Source organism: Aptenodytes forsteri, unplaced genomic scaffold (genome assembly GCF_000699145.1).
Source record: "Aptenodytes forsteri isolate BGI_AS27 unplaced genomic scaffold, ASM69914v1 Scaffold53, whole genome shotgun sequence".
Lineage (NCBI taxonomy): Eukaryota > Metazoa > Chordata > Aves > Sphenisciformes > Spheniscidae > Aptenodytes > Aptenodytes forsteri.
In genome coordinates this window covers 11,809,227-11,823,987 of record NW_008795909.1, presented here as the reverse complement: position 1 = coordinate 11,823,987, position 14,761 = coordinate 11,809,227, and the positions used below count along the sequence as shown (strand labels likewise).

The 14,761-nt window shown below is 59.6% G+C and overlaps 1 protein-coding gene across 1 annotated transcript in view; it reads left to right on the top strand.

Annotated features, from left to right (window-relative positions):
• The window catches only part of CELSR3 (cadherin EGF LAG seven-pass G-type receptor 3), a gene marked incomplete at its 5' end in the record, with an annotated part of 49,680 nt that overhangs the window by 5,100 nt on the left and 29,819 nt on the right, over positions 1–14,761 (top strand). Inside the window, 11 exons of the mRNA XM_019473433.1 lie at positions 6,339–6,971; positions 8,600–8,822; positions 9,271–9,386; positions 11,185–11,273; positions 11,697–11,854; positions 12,066–12,229; positions 12,695–12,820; positions 12,994–13,163; positions 13,602–13,787; positions 13,957–14,067; positions 14,339–14,507. Coding sequence (XP_019328978.1) covers positions 6,339–6,971; positions 8,600–8,822; positions 9,271–9,386; positions 11,185–11,273; positions 11,697–11,854; positions 12,066–12,229; positions 12,695–12,820; positions 12,994–13,163; positions 13,602–13,787; positions 13,957–14,067; positions 14,339–14,507 — 2,145 coding nt within the window. The remainder of the gene's footprint in view (positions 1–6,338; positions 6,972–8,599; positions 8,823–9,270; positions 9,387–11,184; positions 11,274–11,696; positions 11,855–12,065; positions 12,230–12,694; positions 12,821–12,993; positions 13,164–13,601; positions 13,788–13,956; positions 14,068–14,338; positions 14,508–14,761) is intronic.

The following is a 14,761-nucleotide window of genomic DNA, read 5'->3' as shown; positions in this document are numbered from 1 at the left end:
GGTGGGTGGGTGGGTTTGCAGAGCTGGCGGCCAGGACATTCAGACTCGGCTGCATTGTTTGCCCGGGCGCAGCGCCGTGCCGGAGCACCTTCTTCCTGCAGGAAGGCAACAATAGCACCTGGGTGGGTGCCCCAAGGGTCAGCATCTGAGGAGGGAGCAGCTTCCCTGCCTGCCTGTGAGCTTTATGGTCCCTTTGAGGGAGGCTGGATCCTCCTAAATCACAGGGCAAGGGGCCCTTCTGCCGGCCTGTGAGCTGTGTGTGTTCTCAGCTCAGCCCCTTCTAGGAGGCAGGGAAGATTTGGGCCATCACAAACCAGTGCCTTTCCAGGGGGACTGACAGCCTCAAAACTGACCCCAGCTCTTTGCAGACGTGTGGGCACCTATGGCTGCTAAAAACAGCTCTTGGCCACTGAGGGTGCAAGACAGTGGGCTGGTGGGGCTGTGTCCGTGGCCAGCAGCACAGTGTGAGATCGAGGCATTGTAGGAGACTGATGTTGTGTTGACTTTAAACCATTCCAGGCTGGTTTCACCGGGCCAGGCTGCTGGGCTGGTGGCAAGGGTGGAGGCTCAGCTGCGCTCAGCTGTGGCTGCTGCGTTGCCCCTGTTCCGCTTGAGCTCTTGGTACACAGCTCCCCTCGGCCTGCATGCCAGGAGCTTGCCCTGGTGAGGGGACCCATTTGTCCAAGATGTCTTGCCTAAAATCCCAGCCTGACAGGGAAGACCCTGCTAGAGCACGTTTGTCCTGACTCCTATGTCTGAACACATTGGAGCCATCTTTTCAAGCTGGGTAAGGGTCCCAGGGCTGCCCTGGCCTTTCACAACTTGCATGCCTCTCCTGTCTTGAGGAGCCTACTCTCAGGAGCTTCCTCCCCTGCTAGGTCCATCACAGCTGGAGGTTCTGACCACAAAGTTAGGGTGGGAGACTTAAGGATTTCCGTTCTTGGTTAGGGAACACTTTTGGAGTCTTCTTGGTTATTGTATTTTAGTCCCTGTCTTTAGAGCTACTGGAATAGTGACATTCATACTCTGTGCTGGGTGAGGGGAGTCTGATTTACTTCTGAGATCTCTTAACCTGTCAAGTATCATCAAAATTTTGAGAGGTCTGCCAAAGCCCTTCAGAAGTGGTGAGGAATGTTCATCTTAGTCATACCTGTCTCCTCCTTTCCTGGCTTCTCTATCTGGAGGTGTTTTACTGCTCCTCAGCTGCAAATGTGAAAGCTGCCCCTGTCTGTCCCCAAACCATCCTCACTATCTCTGGGGTGGCTGCTCGGGGTGTTGCAGTCAGAGCAGTGGCTTTCGCTGTCTCGGACACTGGCTCTGCCGCTCAGAAGAGGACAGGTGGTGATGCACCGGAGCCTATTTCTGAGCTCCTGGCCCTCCCAAGTGAGGGACAGGGGTGCGTCCCCTCCTGGGTCAGGGAGGCTGTTTGAACTGAGCTGCCGTCTTCCTGATCCCTGGAGCTCCCTGGGAGGTTGAAGGCCAAAATGTTTGCTGCAGGGGAAGGGGAACCTCTGCTAGTGACTCCGAGGCTCTTGGGGTGGGAGTGTTTGCTAGAGCCCATGCCTCATGCCCCATGGCGGGCTGGGGTGCTACCCGGGGATCTGGAGAGCCTCTGGCAGCACAGGGGGATGGGAGAGATGGGCTCTTGCCCTGGCAGACCCAGGAGACTGTTGGGCAGTGGTCGGCAGCCCTGCTCCCCCCAAGAGGTTTCCAGTGCAGGCCTGGAGCTCCATTCCCAGGCTGACAGTGCAGCCCCCCTGGAGGAGTCTGCTGCCCATCCCGCTCTCCAGCTGGAGCTCTTCTTTTGGTAGCTTTGCTGCTTTTGAAGCTGGTAATTGTCAGTTTTGGAAGTGCAAACATGATGCCCCGGTTCTGCCCAGCACGAGGGTTAGAGCCCCTCACGTCCCTTCTCCCTGCACCTTTCCCTGTATCATGTTTCCAGGGCTCCTCGCTCTGCTGCATGAATATTCACCAGGCACCAGCTCTCCAGCCACAGGATTTAATCAGAAAGGCTGAGCATTCGTGATTAAAATGCCTCCCAGGGGGGTCAGTGCCTCCAGCCAGCTTTGGGCTTTCTTTTGGTAGCTTTTTTTTTTCCCCCCCATTTGCAGCAGGTCATTCTCTTAACCATCTGCTTCCCCTTGCATGGAGCCGAGGGGGCAGGCAGCCCTGGGTGTAATGCTGAGGTGGGACAGCATGTTATGGGGGAGCTTACCAAGGAGGGCTGTGGGGCCAGGGCTGGCTCCGCATTGCTGTGGGGAACCGCGAAAGGGGTGCTTGGACTTTCCTGCTGTGGGCTGGGCAATGCCAAAGGCATCGGGCACCCTGCAGCCCACCTCCTTCCCCAGCCATGGCTTCCTTGCTCCTGGGAGGCGTTGCTGGCCTCTGGCCTGCTCCAGGACTCAGCATCGCATCAGCCAAGGCCTAATAACAGCCATAAATCTGGCGGATGTCTGCCAGCCTGTTACTGGGCGCTGAGCAGCCCCAAGTAAGCTCTTGAGAGCGAGAGCTGTCCGCCGGGCCTCGCGGCTGCTTCTGGGTGAACCATGAGCTGGAGAGAGGAGAGCGGGAGGCAGCTGGGCTTGAACCGAGCTCACACTCGCCTTGGCCGGAGGGGCAAACTGCAAGGAGGGGAAAAAGGGAGAGGAGAAGGAGTGGGGACATGGTGTGGCGACGGGCTGGGGCCACCCTGCCTTATTCCTGCTGAGAAGGGAGCTGGTGTCAAAGTGGTGGCTTCCCAGGGTGCTGCCTCACCAGATGGTCCCTCGGGGAGGGATGCCTGGCTGCTGGTGGCTTGGGGAGCATCTTATGCCAAGCACGGTTGAGCCACACTTGTGGCTTTCCCCTCACTCTTGCCTCCCTAGGGCTGGGTGCTCTCGGCAGCCCATGAGCCTCTTGCAGAGAGAAGGTGCCTCAGAAGATGCAGGTGATGATGCCAGTTCCTTGCGCTGAGCCCAGGCAGCTCTAAATCCCCTGGCACGTCCAGCCAGGTGCTAGATGGAGCTGTTTGGTAGCCGCTGCTTATGCTGCCTTCCATGTCAGAGCCAGCAGGGTGTCACATGGGGGTGGTTTCTCACCTTGCTTCCATATGGGGCGCGAGCAGTTTGATTTCAGAGAGAAGCAACCCCCTTTCCTCCAGGAGATTAGCTCCTGGGTGACTGTACTGGCGCTGCTGCTCCCCCAGCCCAATGTGAGCCTTATCTCCAGAGCACCAGCCCCAGCACGCAGGCTGGTGCTTGCGTGGGAATTTGCAGGGTCGCCAGAAAGCTTTCACCTTCTGAAGAGTAGAAGAGAGAGAGGGGGGTAAAAAAGGAGACATTTCAATCTTTAAATCCTCCTGCACTGTGAACTTCAAACGGGGCTGAGGGAAATCAAAAGGCTTTGCAGCACGGCAGCCACAGGGAGAGAGGAACAGTAAAGGCAGCTTTGCATGTGAGGCTTGGAGCTGGGACATGGGCAGGGGACGGGGGGCTGGTGTTTACACCGCCTGGCCCTCGGCGGGGCTGGGGCTAACCAGGGTGCCAGGAAGCCTGCTGCTCCTCCTGCCACATTGCACTGGGTTGCAGGAAATGGAGCGGTGCTGAGCAGGGTCTGGCTGAGTTTGCCAGGCTCGTTTCATGTGTGGCCTTGGCACGGTCTGGCCAGGGCTGCCTGGTGGTGACAGACTGGTCTGTTAGTCTGTCCTACACGCCCTGGTAGTGGTGCTCATTTGACCCCAGGTTACATCTGTGCACAGATGTTGCCGCACAGTTATGTCGCACTTGGAAGAACGGGCAGGGGAGATGTGGCGGCACGGGGCTGCGCTGCACCTTCGCATGGCTGAGGATGGGATCACCCCAAAGATTGTGGGTCCCCTCCCTGCTCTGCGCAACACAACATGGTGTCAAACCCGGGCTGAGAGAGGGACAGAGATTACAGTGTGTGAGCAAACGAGCAGCTCTCCTGTGTTCACACTGGTAATGCACCGTGGTCCCTCCAGGGCCACTGCAGGCAAGACTGAACTGTGGCACCTTTGGTGCAGGGTCCTGCTGATGGGGTGGTCACACCAGTGTGCTTGGTTATAACCCGCATGGCTGCCTGTTGGGTTGTGAACAGCCAGAGCCACTGAGGGCTTGTCCTTCAGCTTTCTGGCTGCGAGGCGAAGGGGCAGAGCGTGAGCAGCCCAGCACTGGGTGTCTGATTTGCCCATGCCAGCATGTGCTGGGGGATGGGTGAGGGCTGGGGCAAGGCAGAGGGGGGGCTGCCCTCGGCGGTGCTGGGGGATATTTGCTTTAACTGCTCTTCCCCTGAAGTGAGCTCAGCCCTCCTGCCTACCTTTTCACAAGCCTATCTCCCATGACAGTGTTTAAACTGGAGGCCAGAGTGTTGAACCTGATGCAGATGCCCAGGAGACGATGCACAAGGCTGTCTCTGTGGAGCTGATTTACCTGCCAGGGGTCAGCATGGCCGACGGGGAAAGGGGAACATCCCAGAAAACCCCTTGCTCATCGTTCAGGTGGCCTTGCCTATGGGGGTGCACGGGCTGAACCCACCGTCCCCAGGGGAAGGGGGTGGCTTGTGTTTGCCACTTATCGGTCATGTGTGGGGGATGTTACAGCACGGCTTGGTGCCCAGGGATAGTCCTGGGGGTCACCACTGACATGTTCTGATGTAAACGTCTTGGGATGATGATGGAGAGCCAGGTTTCCAAGGAAATGTGGGGATTTGGGGCTCTCTGGTAGATGTGGGGTGGGAGATGGGAAGAGCAGGTGACAGCCATGTGCTGCTGACACCCACGGGGCATTAGCATTGGCGTGCTGGTAATGGGCTGGAAGATGGGTTGTCCCATTTCACCAGAGCAGTGAGGCTCTTGGTGAGCCTCGTCAAGCATTTCTGGGACCACAGATGTAGGCGCAATCCTTGCCTCGTGATGCTGAAGGCTGGCTCTGCCTTCAGGGGGGGCTGGGGGAGAGAGGAGGTGTCCTGGAACATCAGGCAGGCTTCTCCCCTTCCTGGGTGCTCTGGCCAAAGCTGCTAGCAAAGGTGCCCGGCGTGGCCTGAGCAAGGGGGACCTTGGCAGGCTGCTTTGTGGGATACCTACTGGCAAAGCCACTGAGTGGGGTCACATGGAAAGGAGAGTTAATAACTGAAAAATAAAACCACTGCCCAAACTTCTGCCTGGGCAGAGAGGGGGAAGAGCGACAGGCCCAGCAAAGGGCCAGGCAGCTTGCATTTGGGCAGTGTAAAGTTGTGAAGCTGGGGAATGGGCTGGGGCACTTGTGCTCTGGAAGGGACTAGTAGGAGTTTTATCTGAGCAAGGTATGGGGCTTGCTGCCTGGCAGGTCCCCAGCTGGGGTAATTACAGTCTGCGTCCCAATGGGAGGGATGCTGTGTGCCTGCCTGTGCTTGCAGCAGGGTTTCCTGGAGGAATTCGGAACGTGGTCACATCTGTCTGTCTGTCCAGCTCCCATCTTGGCCAGTATTTCCTAATTTGCAGCAGGGTATGACCTTCCAAGGTAGTGGGGTGAGGCAGGGGGTCCCAAATCGCATAGCTGCTAGGATGGGTGCTGTGGTGGGAGCTGCACCGTTGCCTGTGCAGGCTGGTGCTGCGCTGCCTGCGCCCCTGCAGCCTGAGCTGCTGGCGCGTGAGTGTGCCTAACGTGGGGGTGAGATGCTGCTAACAGCTAGGGTCCTGGGAGAGGGCAGGCTGGCACGCTCTGAGTGTGCATGCACACTCTTGTGTTCATGCCTGGGAGATCGCTCGTGTGGTGCGGGGTCCCAAGGGGAGGGAGTTTGTTTCCAAAGAAAATAAAGATTAAAGAGAATTAAACAAACCGGAGATGGGCCGAGGGAGGAAGAGATGTGGAGCAGATGGTGAGAAGGGGGGAAGCAGGGAGACCGGCACAAAAGCCTTGGGGACCCTGGAGGAGAGAGGAAGGAAACGGCAGGAGGAGAGCACAGGGAAAGAGAGTGTGGGGGAGGCAGACAGGGCGACGAAGCAAAACACCCCAGGCCCTGCCCAGCCTCCTGCTGGGACTTCCTTCTGCCCAAATCTCACCAGCATCTTTGTTCCTGAGAGCTCAGTTTGCTGCCGAAATCCAGGACTGGGAGGAAACCTGAGAGTTGTCTCAGTGGAGAGCCTGAGGGGAGGGAGAAGGTGCAGCCACACCGACCGCTCCCCCTCTAGCCCAGGTGGCACCCTGCTGGCCCCCAGGGCTGTGGCTCCAAGCTTTCTTAGCCAAGGACTCGGGCCTTTTGGGGGCTGCACTGAGGTGCAGAGCTCTGCCCTGGGTTGGGAGGGAGGAGACCCTCCAAGCAGTAGGCAAAGACCTGCAGCGTGTCCCTGTTCCCTCCCACAGATGGGATCCACAGCGTGACAGCCCAGTGCGTCCTGCGGGTGATCATCATCACGGAGGACATGTTGGCTAACAGCATCACGGTGCGGCTGGAGAACATGTGGCAAGAGCGCTTCCTCTCCCCGCTGCTGTCCACCTTCCTGGAAGGGGTGGCCACCGTGCTCGCGACGCCCAAGGAGGATGTCTTCATTTTCAACATCCAGAATGACACGGACGTGGGCGGCACGGTGCTCAACGTCAGCTTCTCGGCCCTGGCACCGCGGGGCGGGCGCTACTTCAGCTCAGAGGAGCTGCAGGAGCAGCTGTACATGAAGCGCATGGCGCTGACAGGCGCCTCCATGCTGGAGGTGCTGCCCTTTGATGACAACGTCTGCCTGCGGGAGCCCTGCCAGAACTACATGAAGTGCATCTCTGTCCTCAAGTTCGACAGCTCGGCCCCCTTCATCGCATCCCCCTCCACCCTCTTTCGGCCCATCCACCCCATCACTGGCCTGCGGTGCCGCTGCCCGCAGGGCTTCACTGGGGACTACTGCGAAACGGAGATCAACCTCTGCTACTCCAACCCCTGCCTGAATGGTGGGATCTGCACCCGCAAGGAGGGGGGATACACATGCGTTTGCCGCCAGCACTTCAGCGGTGAGTGCCCGGAGCTGGGGGCTGCAGGGGGATGGGTGAGCAGGTCCCTTGGCGTTGCTGTCACCATGGTGGGATGCTCTTCCCAGCAGGGTGGCAGGTGGCAGAGCCCCTCTTTTCCTGCAGAGGTCCGGCTCTGCTCCTGGCTCTCCGTGTTTCCATGGCACTGAATGCACAGGGCTGAGGTTGCCACAGAAGTCTGTCTTCTAGGCGGGTGGCATGGAGGGCTTTTGGGGACCCTGGCCACCACTTCCCAGCCTTTTTCACAGAGCAGGAAGACCAGGTTGGACCCTGCCAGGCTGGGGCACAGGAGGCTCCTCGGCCCTGCCCCATGCCAGTGGGGCGATGGGCTCTGGGACCATTGGAGGTGCTGGTTTCAGCCCGTGCCAGTCTTCAGCTGGTCTGGCAGAGGTGTGTAGCCCACGCGTGGTGGGTGAGCTGCTGCCCACTGAAAATGGAAGGGGAGGCTGGGCCTAGCTGCCCCACTGGGCAGGGTACGATCCAGGCAGATCTGGTCCTAGCCAGGGGGAATCCCTGGGTTGGCCAGTGTCTTGTTGCCCCAAGTCCTTGACAGGCTGTGGAGACCTGTGCCCGGACACAGGCAACCTGGAGGTGAGGGAAGGTGGCCAGTGGCTACTGGGGAGGGAGCCCTTGCTTTGCCCTCCCCACCGGGAGGGAGCGTGGCAGCAGATGGCTACCTTGGAGCCGCTCTGCTGTCTGTGGCTCCTGGTGAGATAAGCAGAGTCAGTGGTAATTAACCCCCAGCATTTGAAGCGTGAACAGCCATTAGCAGAAGGGTTAATGAGCTCATTTCCCTGTCACTTCATGCTGTCTCCCCATCCTCCTTGTGTGCCATGGAGCAAGTAATGGAAGCAGGGCCCGGGGCGTAAGACTGCAGCTGAGCGGTTCCCTGCATGCTGTGGGGACAGCACGGGAAAAGGGGCTGGCCAGACTCCCTGCACTGCACTGCTGAGCTGGCTTGGGGCATCCCCGTTAACAATGCCAGCAAGGTGCAAGGATATTCGGTGTCCCTCATCTGGCTGGTTTCCGCTTGGCTTTTGCTCCTACGTCAGAGCCTGCCCGCAGGGTTAGGAGGCTCCTGGTGCTGTGGGTGAGACTTTCATAACTATTGGCAGGGGAGCTCAGTGGTGCTGGGCTGTCCCCACACCCCAGAACCAGGACTGCAATGCCTGTCCCAGGCTTGTGCAGTGGCTGTGTGCAAGGAGGCACTCTCAGCATCACCAGGACTTCCCTGGCTTGTCCTTGCCTCTCCACCCTTAGGACCATGCAGCCCAGCTGTGGCCAGTCTCCTCCTGTCCCATTCCCATGCCATCCTGGGTCCAAACTTGCCCCTTCAGCCAGAGCTGTCATCCCATCCAGCCCAGGGGCTCGGGCTGCAGGGCTGGCAGCGGTAGCTAGCTTGCTGGCTGCTGTGGGGAACACCTGGGTGACACCTGGGTTGTTACATGCTTCGCCTGCCCCCAGCCGCCCCACAAACTCCTGCCCCTTGGCTGCCTTGCCCCAAACTTGGGCTGAGGTCTGCACCCCCGGGGCAAGGAGTGGATGGGTGGCTGCTGCGTGCGTGCCCCTGAGCCGGGACGTGTCCCAAGCCTCCCTCTCGCTCCCCCCAGGAGAGAACTGCGAAGTGGACAGCCGCTCGGGGCGCTGTGTGCCCGGCGTGTGCCGCAATGGCGGCACCTGCACCAACGGCTCCGATGGGGGCTTTCGCTGCCAGTGCCCGGCGGGTGGCTTCGAGACACCCTTCTGCGAGGTGTCCACACGCTCCTTCCCACCGCGATCCTTCGTCATGTTCCGGGGCCTGCGCCAGCGCTTCCACCTCACCCTCACCCTCTCGTGAGTCCTCTCCCTCCTCCGCTAGACACTGCAGCCAGGCCCCACTCTGGTGGCTCTTGTGCACCCTGGGCCTGTCCAGGGACTCGCTGGTGCTCTCCAGACCCCTGCGTTACTGGCTTTGCCTTGCCATGGGGCTGCCCTTGCGCCTTTAGCCAAAGGGCTCTGCATCTGCACTGGCAAGTCTCCCCTGGCATCAGCTTGTCCCTTCCTTCAGTGCCTCTGCCCTTCCCTGCTGCCAGCTCTCTGCCCCCATGCCAGGCCCTCCCATGCTCCCAAAGCATCCGCTGGATCAAGCTCCCAGCCCCTTCTCAGCTGGGCTTGCACTCGGGGCCAGGGCCAGGTCTCACCTTGTCCCTGTGCCGGGATGCTGGTGTGTGCCACGGGAGAGCAGAGATCTCCGCGTGCTTCTTGTGCGCACCCTGCCCTCCCGCTTCCTCCCTTACCCCAGGTTCAGCACTGTGGAGCCCAGCGGCCTCCTGCTCTACAATGGGCGCCTGAACGAGAGGCACGACTTCCTGGCGGTGGAGATCATCCAGGGGCAGGTCCAGCTGAAATACTCCACAGGTAGGCTCGGCCCTGTCTGTCGCGGGATTTGTGCCATGGGAGCTGCGAGAAGGCCTGCGCTGAGCGGGGAGAGCGGGGTGCTGCCCTGGATGGAGCCCATGCTAAGGGAGACGGGGTTGAGAGAGGTGTTGGTGAGCGTCAGTGGATGGCACAGAGGACGGGTGTGTGTCTCAGAACCCTCCCTAGGCTTAGGAGTGCAAGTGCAGCAGGGGGGTTGTGAGCACAAACTGGGAGAAACCCTTTTGAGGTCTCCCCTGCCGTTCTGCCCCATTATGTCATCAGGAGCTTCATCTCCTGCCTTGCCATGAGCCAGTCTGGAGAAGAGGAACCTCTTGGGAGGGTGTTCACTATCCTGTCGGTCTCATCCCTGCTGCCTTGTGCCCATTCTGCACCCATCCTGCCTGCCCCAAGGGGTGTCAGGATCAGCTGCCAGGAGCACTGGGCCCTCGTGTTAACAACTGGGGCTTCCCTCCCGTCCTGTGTCCAGTGCTCCTCCCCTCTCCCCTGCACGCAGCGCCTGCTGGCCATCCTGCTGCTGCTCTGGCTGCGCTGGTCTCCTCAGGGCAAGGCCCAGCAGCGAGTGGCTGGCAAGGGGCCGGCTGCATGGTGCCAGGGCACCCTGGCAGTCAGCCTGGACAGAGGAGCCATCCCAGGGTGCTGACTGCCAGTCCCAGGGTTGTGATTCCCCTGCCCTGCTCCTGCCACAAGGCTGCAGCAGACAGGGGCTGGCGTGCCAAGCTTGTCTCTCTGAAGCCCTTCTCCATCCCTGCATAAGGCTGTTGGCAGTGTGGAGGGCTTGGTGCCTGCAGGGGGATGGGCACGTCCAAGGGCTGTCCAGCTTCCCTCAGCGTGCCATCATCCCTGTTGGATCGAGTCCAGAAGAGGGCCACACAGATGATCAGAGGGCTGGAGCACCTCTCCTATGAAGACGGGCTGAGAGAGTTGGGGTTGTTCAGCCTGCAGAAGAGAAGGCTGCGGGGAGACCTTATAGCAGCCTTCCAGTACCTGAAGGGGCCTACAAGAAAGCTGGAGAGGGACTTTTTACAAGGGCGTGTAGTGAAAGGACAAGGGGTAATGGCTTTAAACTGAAAGAGGGTAGACTTAGATTAGATATAAGGAAGAAATTCTTCACTGTGAGGGTAGTGAGGCACTGGAACAGGTTGCCCAGAGAAGTTGTGGATACCCCATTCCTGGAAGTGTTCAAGGCCAGGTTGGATGGGGCTTTGAGCAACCTGGTCTAGTGGAAGGTGTCCCTGCCCATGGCAGGGGGGTTGGAACTAGATGATCTTTAAAGTCCACATAAGAAGGACATGGACCTGTTGGAGCGAGTCCAGAGGAGGGCCACGAAGATGATCAGAGGGCTGGAGCACCTCTCCTATGAAGACAGGCTGAGAGAGTTGGGGTTGTTCAGCCTGGAGAAGAGAAGCTCCGAGAAGACCTTATCGCAGCCTTCCAGTACCTGAACGGGGCCTACAAGAAGGCTGGAGAGGGACTTTTTACAAGGGCGTGTAGTGAAAGGACAAGGGGTAATGGCTTTAAACTGAAAGAGGGTAGACTTAGATTAGATATAAAGAAGAAATCTTCACTGTGAGGGTGGTGAGGCACTGGAACAGGTTGCCCAGAGAAGTTGTGGATACCCCATTCCTGGAAGTGTTCAAGGCCAGGTTGGATGGGGCTTTGAGCAACCTGGTCTAGTGGAAGGTGTCCCTGCCCCTGGCAGGGGGGGTGGAACTAGATGATCTTTAAAGTCCCTTCCAACCCAAACCATTCTATGATTCTATGATCCCTGTCCCCACAGGAGAGTCCAGCACAGTGGTGAGCCCCTACCTGCCGGGGGGTGTGAGTGATGGGCAGTGGCACACGCTGCAGCTCCGCTACTACAACAAGGTACGTGCGCCCCAGCTGTACCCCCACATGCATGGGTCTCTCTCCCTGCGAGGCATGACCAAGTGGTTCTGGTTTTCCTGTTCTCCGGCTCTGCCCCATGAGGGAGGCTGTGGAGAGAAGGTAGAGGTAGTTTTCAGCCCTTGGGGATGGGTGTAGTGGAGCAGACAGCCAGGTGCAGGGGGAGATTGACCCTCAGGACCACACTTGGAGGTGGCAGTGTCCTTGCCCGTATCCATCTCTGGTGCTGCTTTCTGGGCTTGTCCAGAGATGTCCCTCCTGCAGATGTCCCTCCTGCTTTGCTCACGCTCCAGCAGTGCAGCGGTGCCTGGGCCATGCTTAGGCCCTTTCCTTGCTGTCGTGCGAGCCCTTGGGTGTCTGGGTCTGGGGGCATGTGTGCTGCTAATACCCTGCGTTTGGTTTCAGCCCAAGGTCAGCGCCCTGGGGGTGGTGCAGGGCCCCTCCAAGGACAAGGTGGCCATCTTGACAGTGGATGAATGTGACGCCTCAGTGGCCCTGCAGTTTGGCAGTGAAATTGGGAACTACTCCTGTGCTGCAGAGGGTGTGCAGACCAGCTCGAAGAAGTGAGTTCCTCAGGGACTGTGTGGGGAGAGTAGCAGGGCACCTGGGTCCCCTGCAGAGTCAGCTCTTCACATCTGGGACAGCTGTAGTTCCAGGGGGCTCGGCTGTGTGTGTCCCTGGGGATTTCTGCTTCCCAGCCCCTTGCGCTGGGGACCCAGCTGTCTGGCCTGAGGTCGCTGTGGCTCTTGAAGCCCTGGGCTTCTGTCCTTGCAGGTCCCTGGACCTCACAGGTCCATTGCTCCTCGGAGGGGTCCCCAACTTGCCGGAAAACTTCCCTGTTACTCACCGGGACTTTGTGGGATGCATGAGAGACCTGTACATTGACAGCAAACGCATCGACCTGGCCTCCTACATTGCCAACAACGGAACTGCTGCAGGTACCAGTGCCTCTGCTCCTGCCAGCCCCTGCCCTGGGAATTGCCCCTCATTCTCATGCAGCAGCACTGCTGGGCTGTAACAGCAGTGTGGTGGCACAGCTGGAGCTGAACAGCTTTCCATCGGGGAAGGGGGCCTCCAAATCCCCCTAAATGAGCCAGTCCCCATCCCAGCTAATGTTCTGGGAACATCCCCTGATCCCAAGTGCAGAGCCTGCAGAGCTGGCTTGTCTGGGAGATGCTAGGTAGTCAGTCCAGCTCCGCAGTGTCTTTCTTCTGGCATAAGGAGGAGCAACAGCCTTGATCCTCATCCCTGAGCAGGCAGGGTCTGTGCTGAGAGGCTGAGTGGCTGGGCTTGCCCCTCTGGCAGCCAGGGAAAGGCCTGGGGGGCATTGGTGTCTCTCCATGTGGGCTGGAGGGAGGTAGTGAGCAGGTCAAGTCTGATATGGGTGACTTTGATACCTCTAGGCTGCCATGCCAAGCACACGTTCTGTGACTCCAGCCCCTGCAAGAATGGCGGCACCTGTTCTGTCAGCTGGGGGACCTACTCCTGCCTCTGTCCTGTTGGCTTCGGGGGCAAAGACTGCCGCCACCGTGAGTGAGCGGGCACTGCTGGTTGTGGGCAGGGTGGGTGCGGGCAAGACTGTGCTGGGTTTGCTGTGGAAGTAGGGTAAGGGGTCCCTGTGAGATGAACTAGCTCTGTTGTCCCTGCATCTAGTGCTCCCTGTGTAGTGCCCATCCCTTTTCACCTCCACTTTCCTTTCCAGCCATGCACCATGCCCACTATTTCCAGGGCAACAGCGTCCTGACCTGGGACTTCAAGACAGATGTGAAGATCTCAGTGCCGTGGTACCTGGGGCTGGCATTTCGGACGCGCCAGCCGGATGGGGTGCTTCTGCAGGCCCATGCCGGCCAGTATACCACCCTGCTCTGCCAGGTAGGGCCACAGCCTCAGCCGCAGCACTGTGCCCCAGCCCCACTATTTCCAGGGCAACAGCGTCCTGACCTGGGACTTCAAGACAGATGTGAAGATCTCAGTGCCGTGGTACCTGGGGCTGGCATTTCGGACGCGCCAGCCGGATGGGGTGCTTCTGCAGGCCCATGCCGGCCAGTATACCACCCTGCTCTGCCAGGTAGGGCCACAGCCTCAGCCGCAGCACTGTGCCCCAGCCTCTCTTGCTGTCCGCCCCAGGAGAGCAGAACCCTGCCCTCCATGTTGACTCCAGCCCAAGGAGAGGGTGGTCATGGGGAGAGGTGTTTAGCAGGGCTGGGTTTCCCTCCCCATGCTCAGAGCTCAGAGGGAGGGTAGGCTGGAGGCAGCCAGAGTTGGCGAGGCCTTCGCTCACTGCTGCCATTGCTGGCTCCCTCTCTGCAGCTGGCTGGGGGCCTGCTCTCCTTCATGGTGAGCAGGGGGTCCGGCCGCAGCACCAGCCTCCTCCTGGACCAGCTGCGGCTCAGCGATGGGAGATGGCACGACCTCCAGCTGGAGCTGCGGGATGTCCGCAGTGGGCGAGACTCACGCTACGTCATCACTCTCACCCTGGACTTTGGGCTCTACCAGGTAAGTGCTGCTTGAGACCCCGGCACCAGAACAGAAACTGTGGAGGATGCTTGGCATACACGGGCCGGGCTGGGCCTCTGCACCCTCAGAGAGGGCTGGGGCAGGAGAGGGACAGGGCTGGGGCAGGGCTGATGCCAGTTACCCCATATTACTCCCTGTCCTTCTACAGGACACGGTGGTTGTTGGAAATGAACTGCATGGCCTGAAGGTGAAACACCTGCATGTGGGGGGAGTCCTGGGATCTGGCGAGGTGCAGAACGGGCTGAGGGGCTGCATACAGGTAAGTCCATTGCTATGAGCCTTCCCTTTCCAGCGGGTCTGTTACATGGAGAGGTGGAAACACAAGCCTGGCAGCTGCTGCCAGTGTCCATCCTGCTGGTGACACTCTCCCTCTGAGCATTCAGGGCTCCGAGGTGCCGTGGGGCAGCCATAAATCAATGCAGCAGGGGTGATGGCAGGTGGCTGCCCCTGGGGGTTTGTGGGGGGGCAGGAGGACTGGAGCCTCGCGTGTGTGTCTTGGCTTCACCGTGAATTTGTCATCTGCATTGCAGGGTGTGCGACTGGGTGACAGCATCACCGGGACCGCGCTGCCCAAGCCCAGCCATGCCCTGCGGGTAGAGGCTGGCTGCAGCGTGCCAAGCCCCTGTGACTCCAGTCCCTGCCCGGCCAACAGTATCTGCAAGGACGAGTGGCAGAGCTACTCCTGCGTCTGCCAGCCAGGTAGGGCCTGCAGCCCCCTGCCACCCCTTTGCTCTCCACACCTGTCTTCTCCTCTCCCTCTGTGGCTCCCTCCTAGCCTGTGACTACTCTCCTGCCTACCCCTTGGGCAAGTCCTGGGCCCAGAAATCCCCACCAGACACTCATTAGTTTTTGTGGGGAACAAAATCCCTCCTGAGCCCGCTGAATCCACTCCTTGGTGCTCTGGCCCCTCTCAGGGGGAAGGTGCTTCCTTTACACAGTGCTCTCTGTCCACA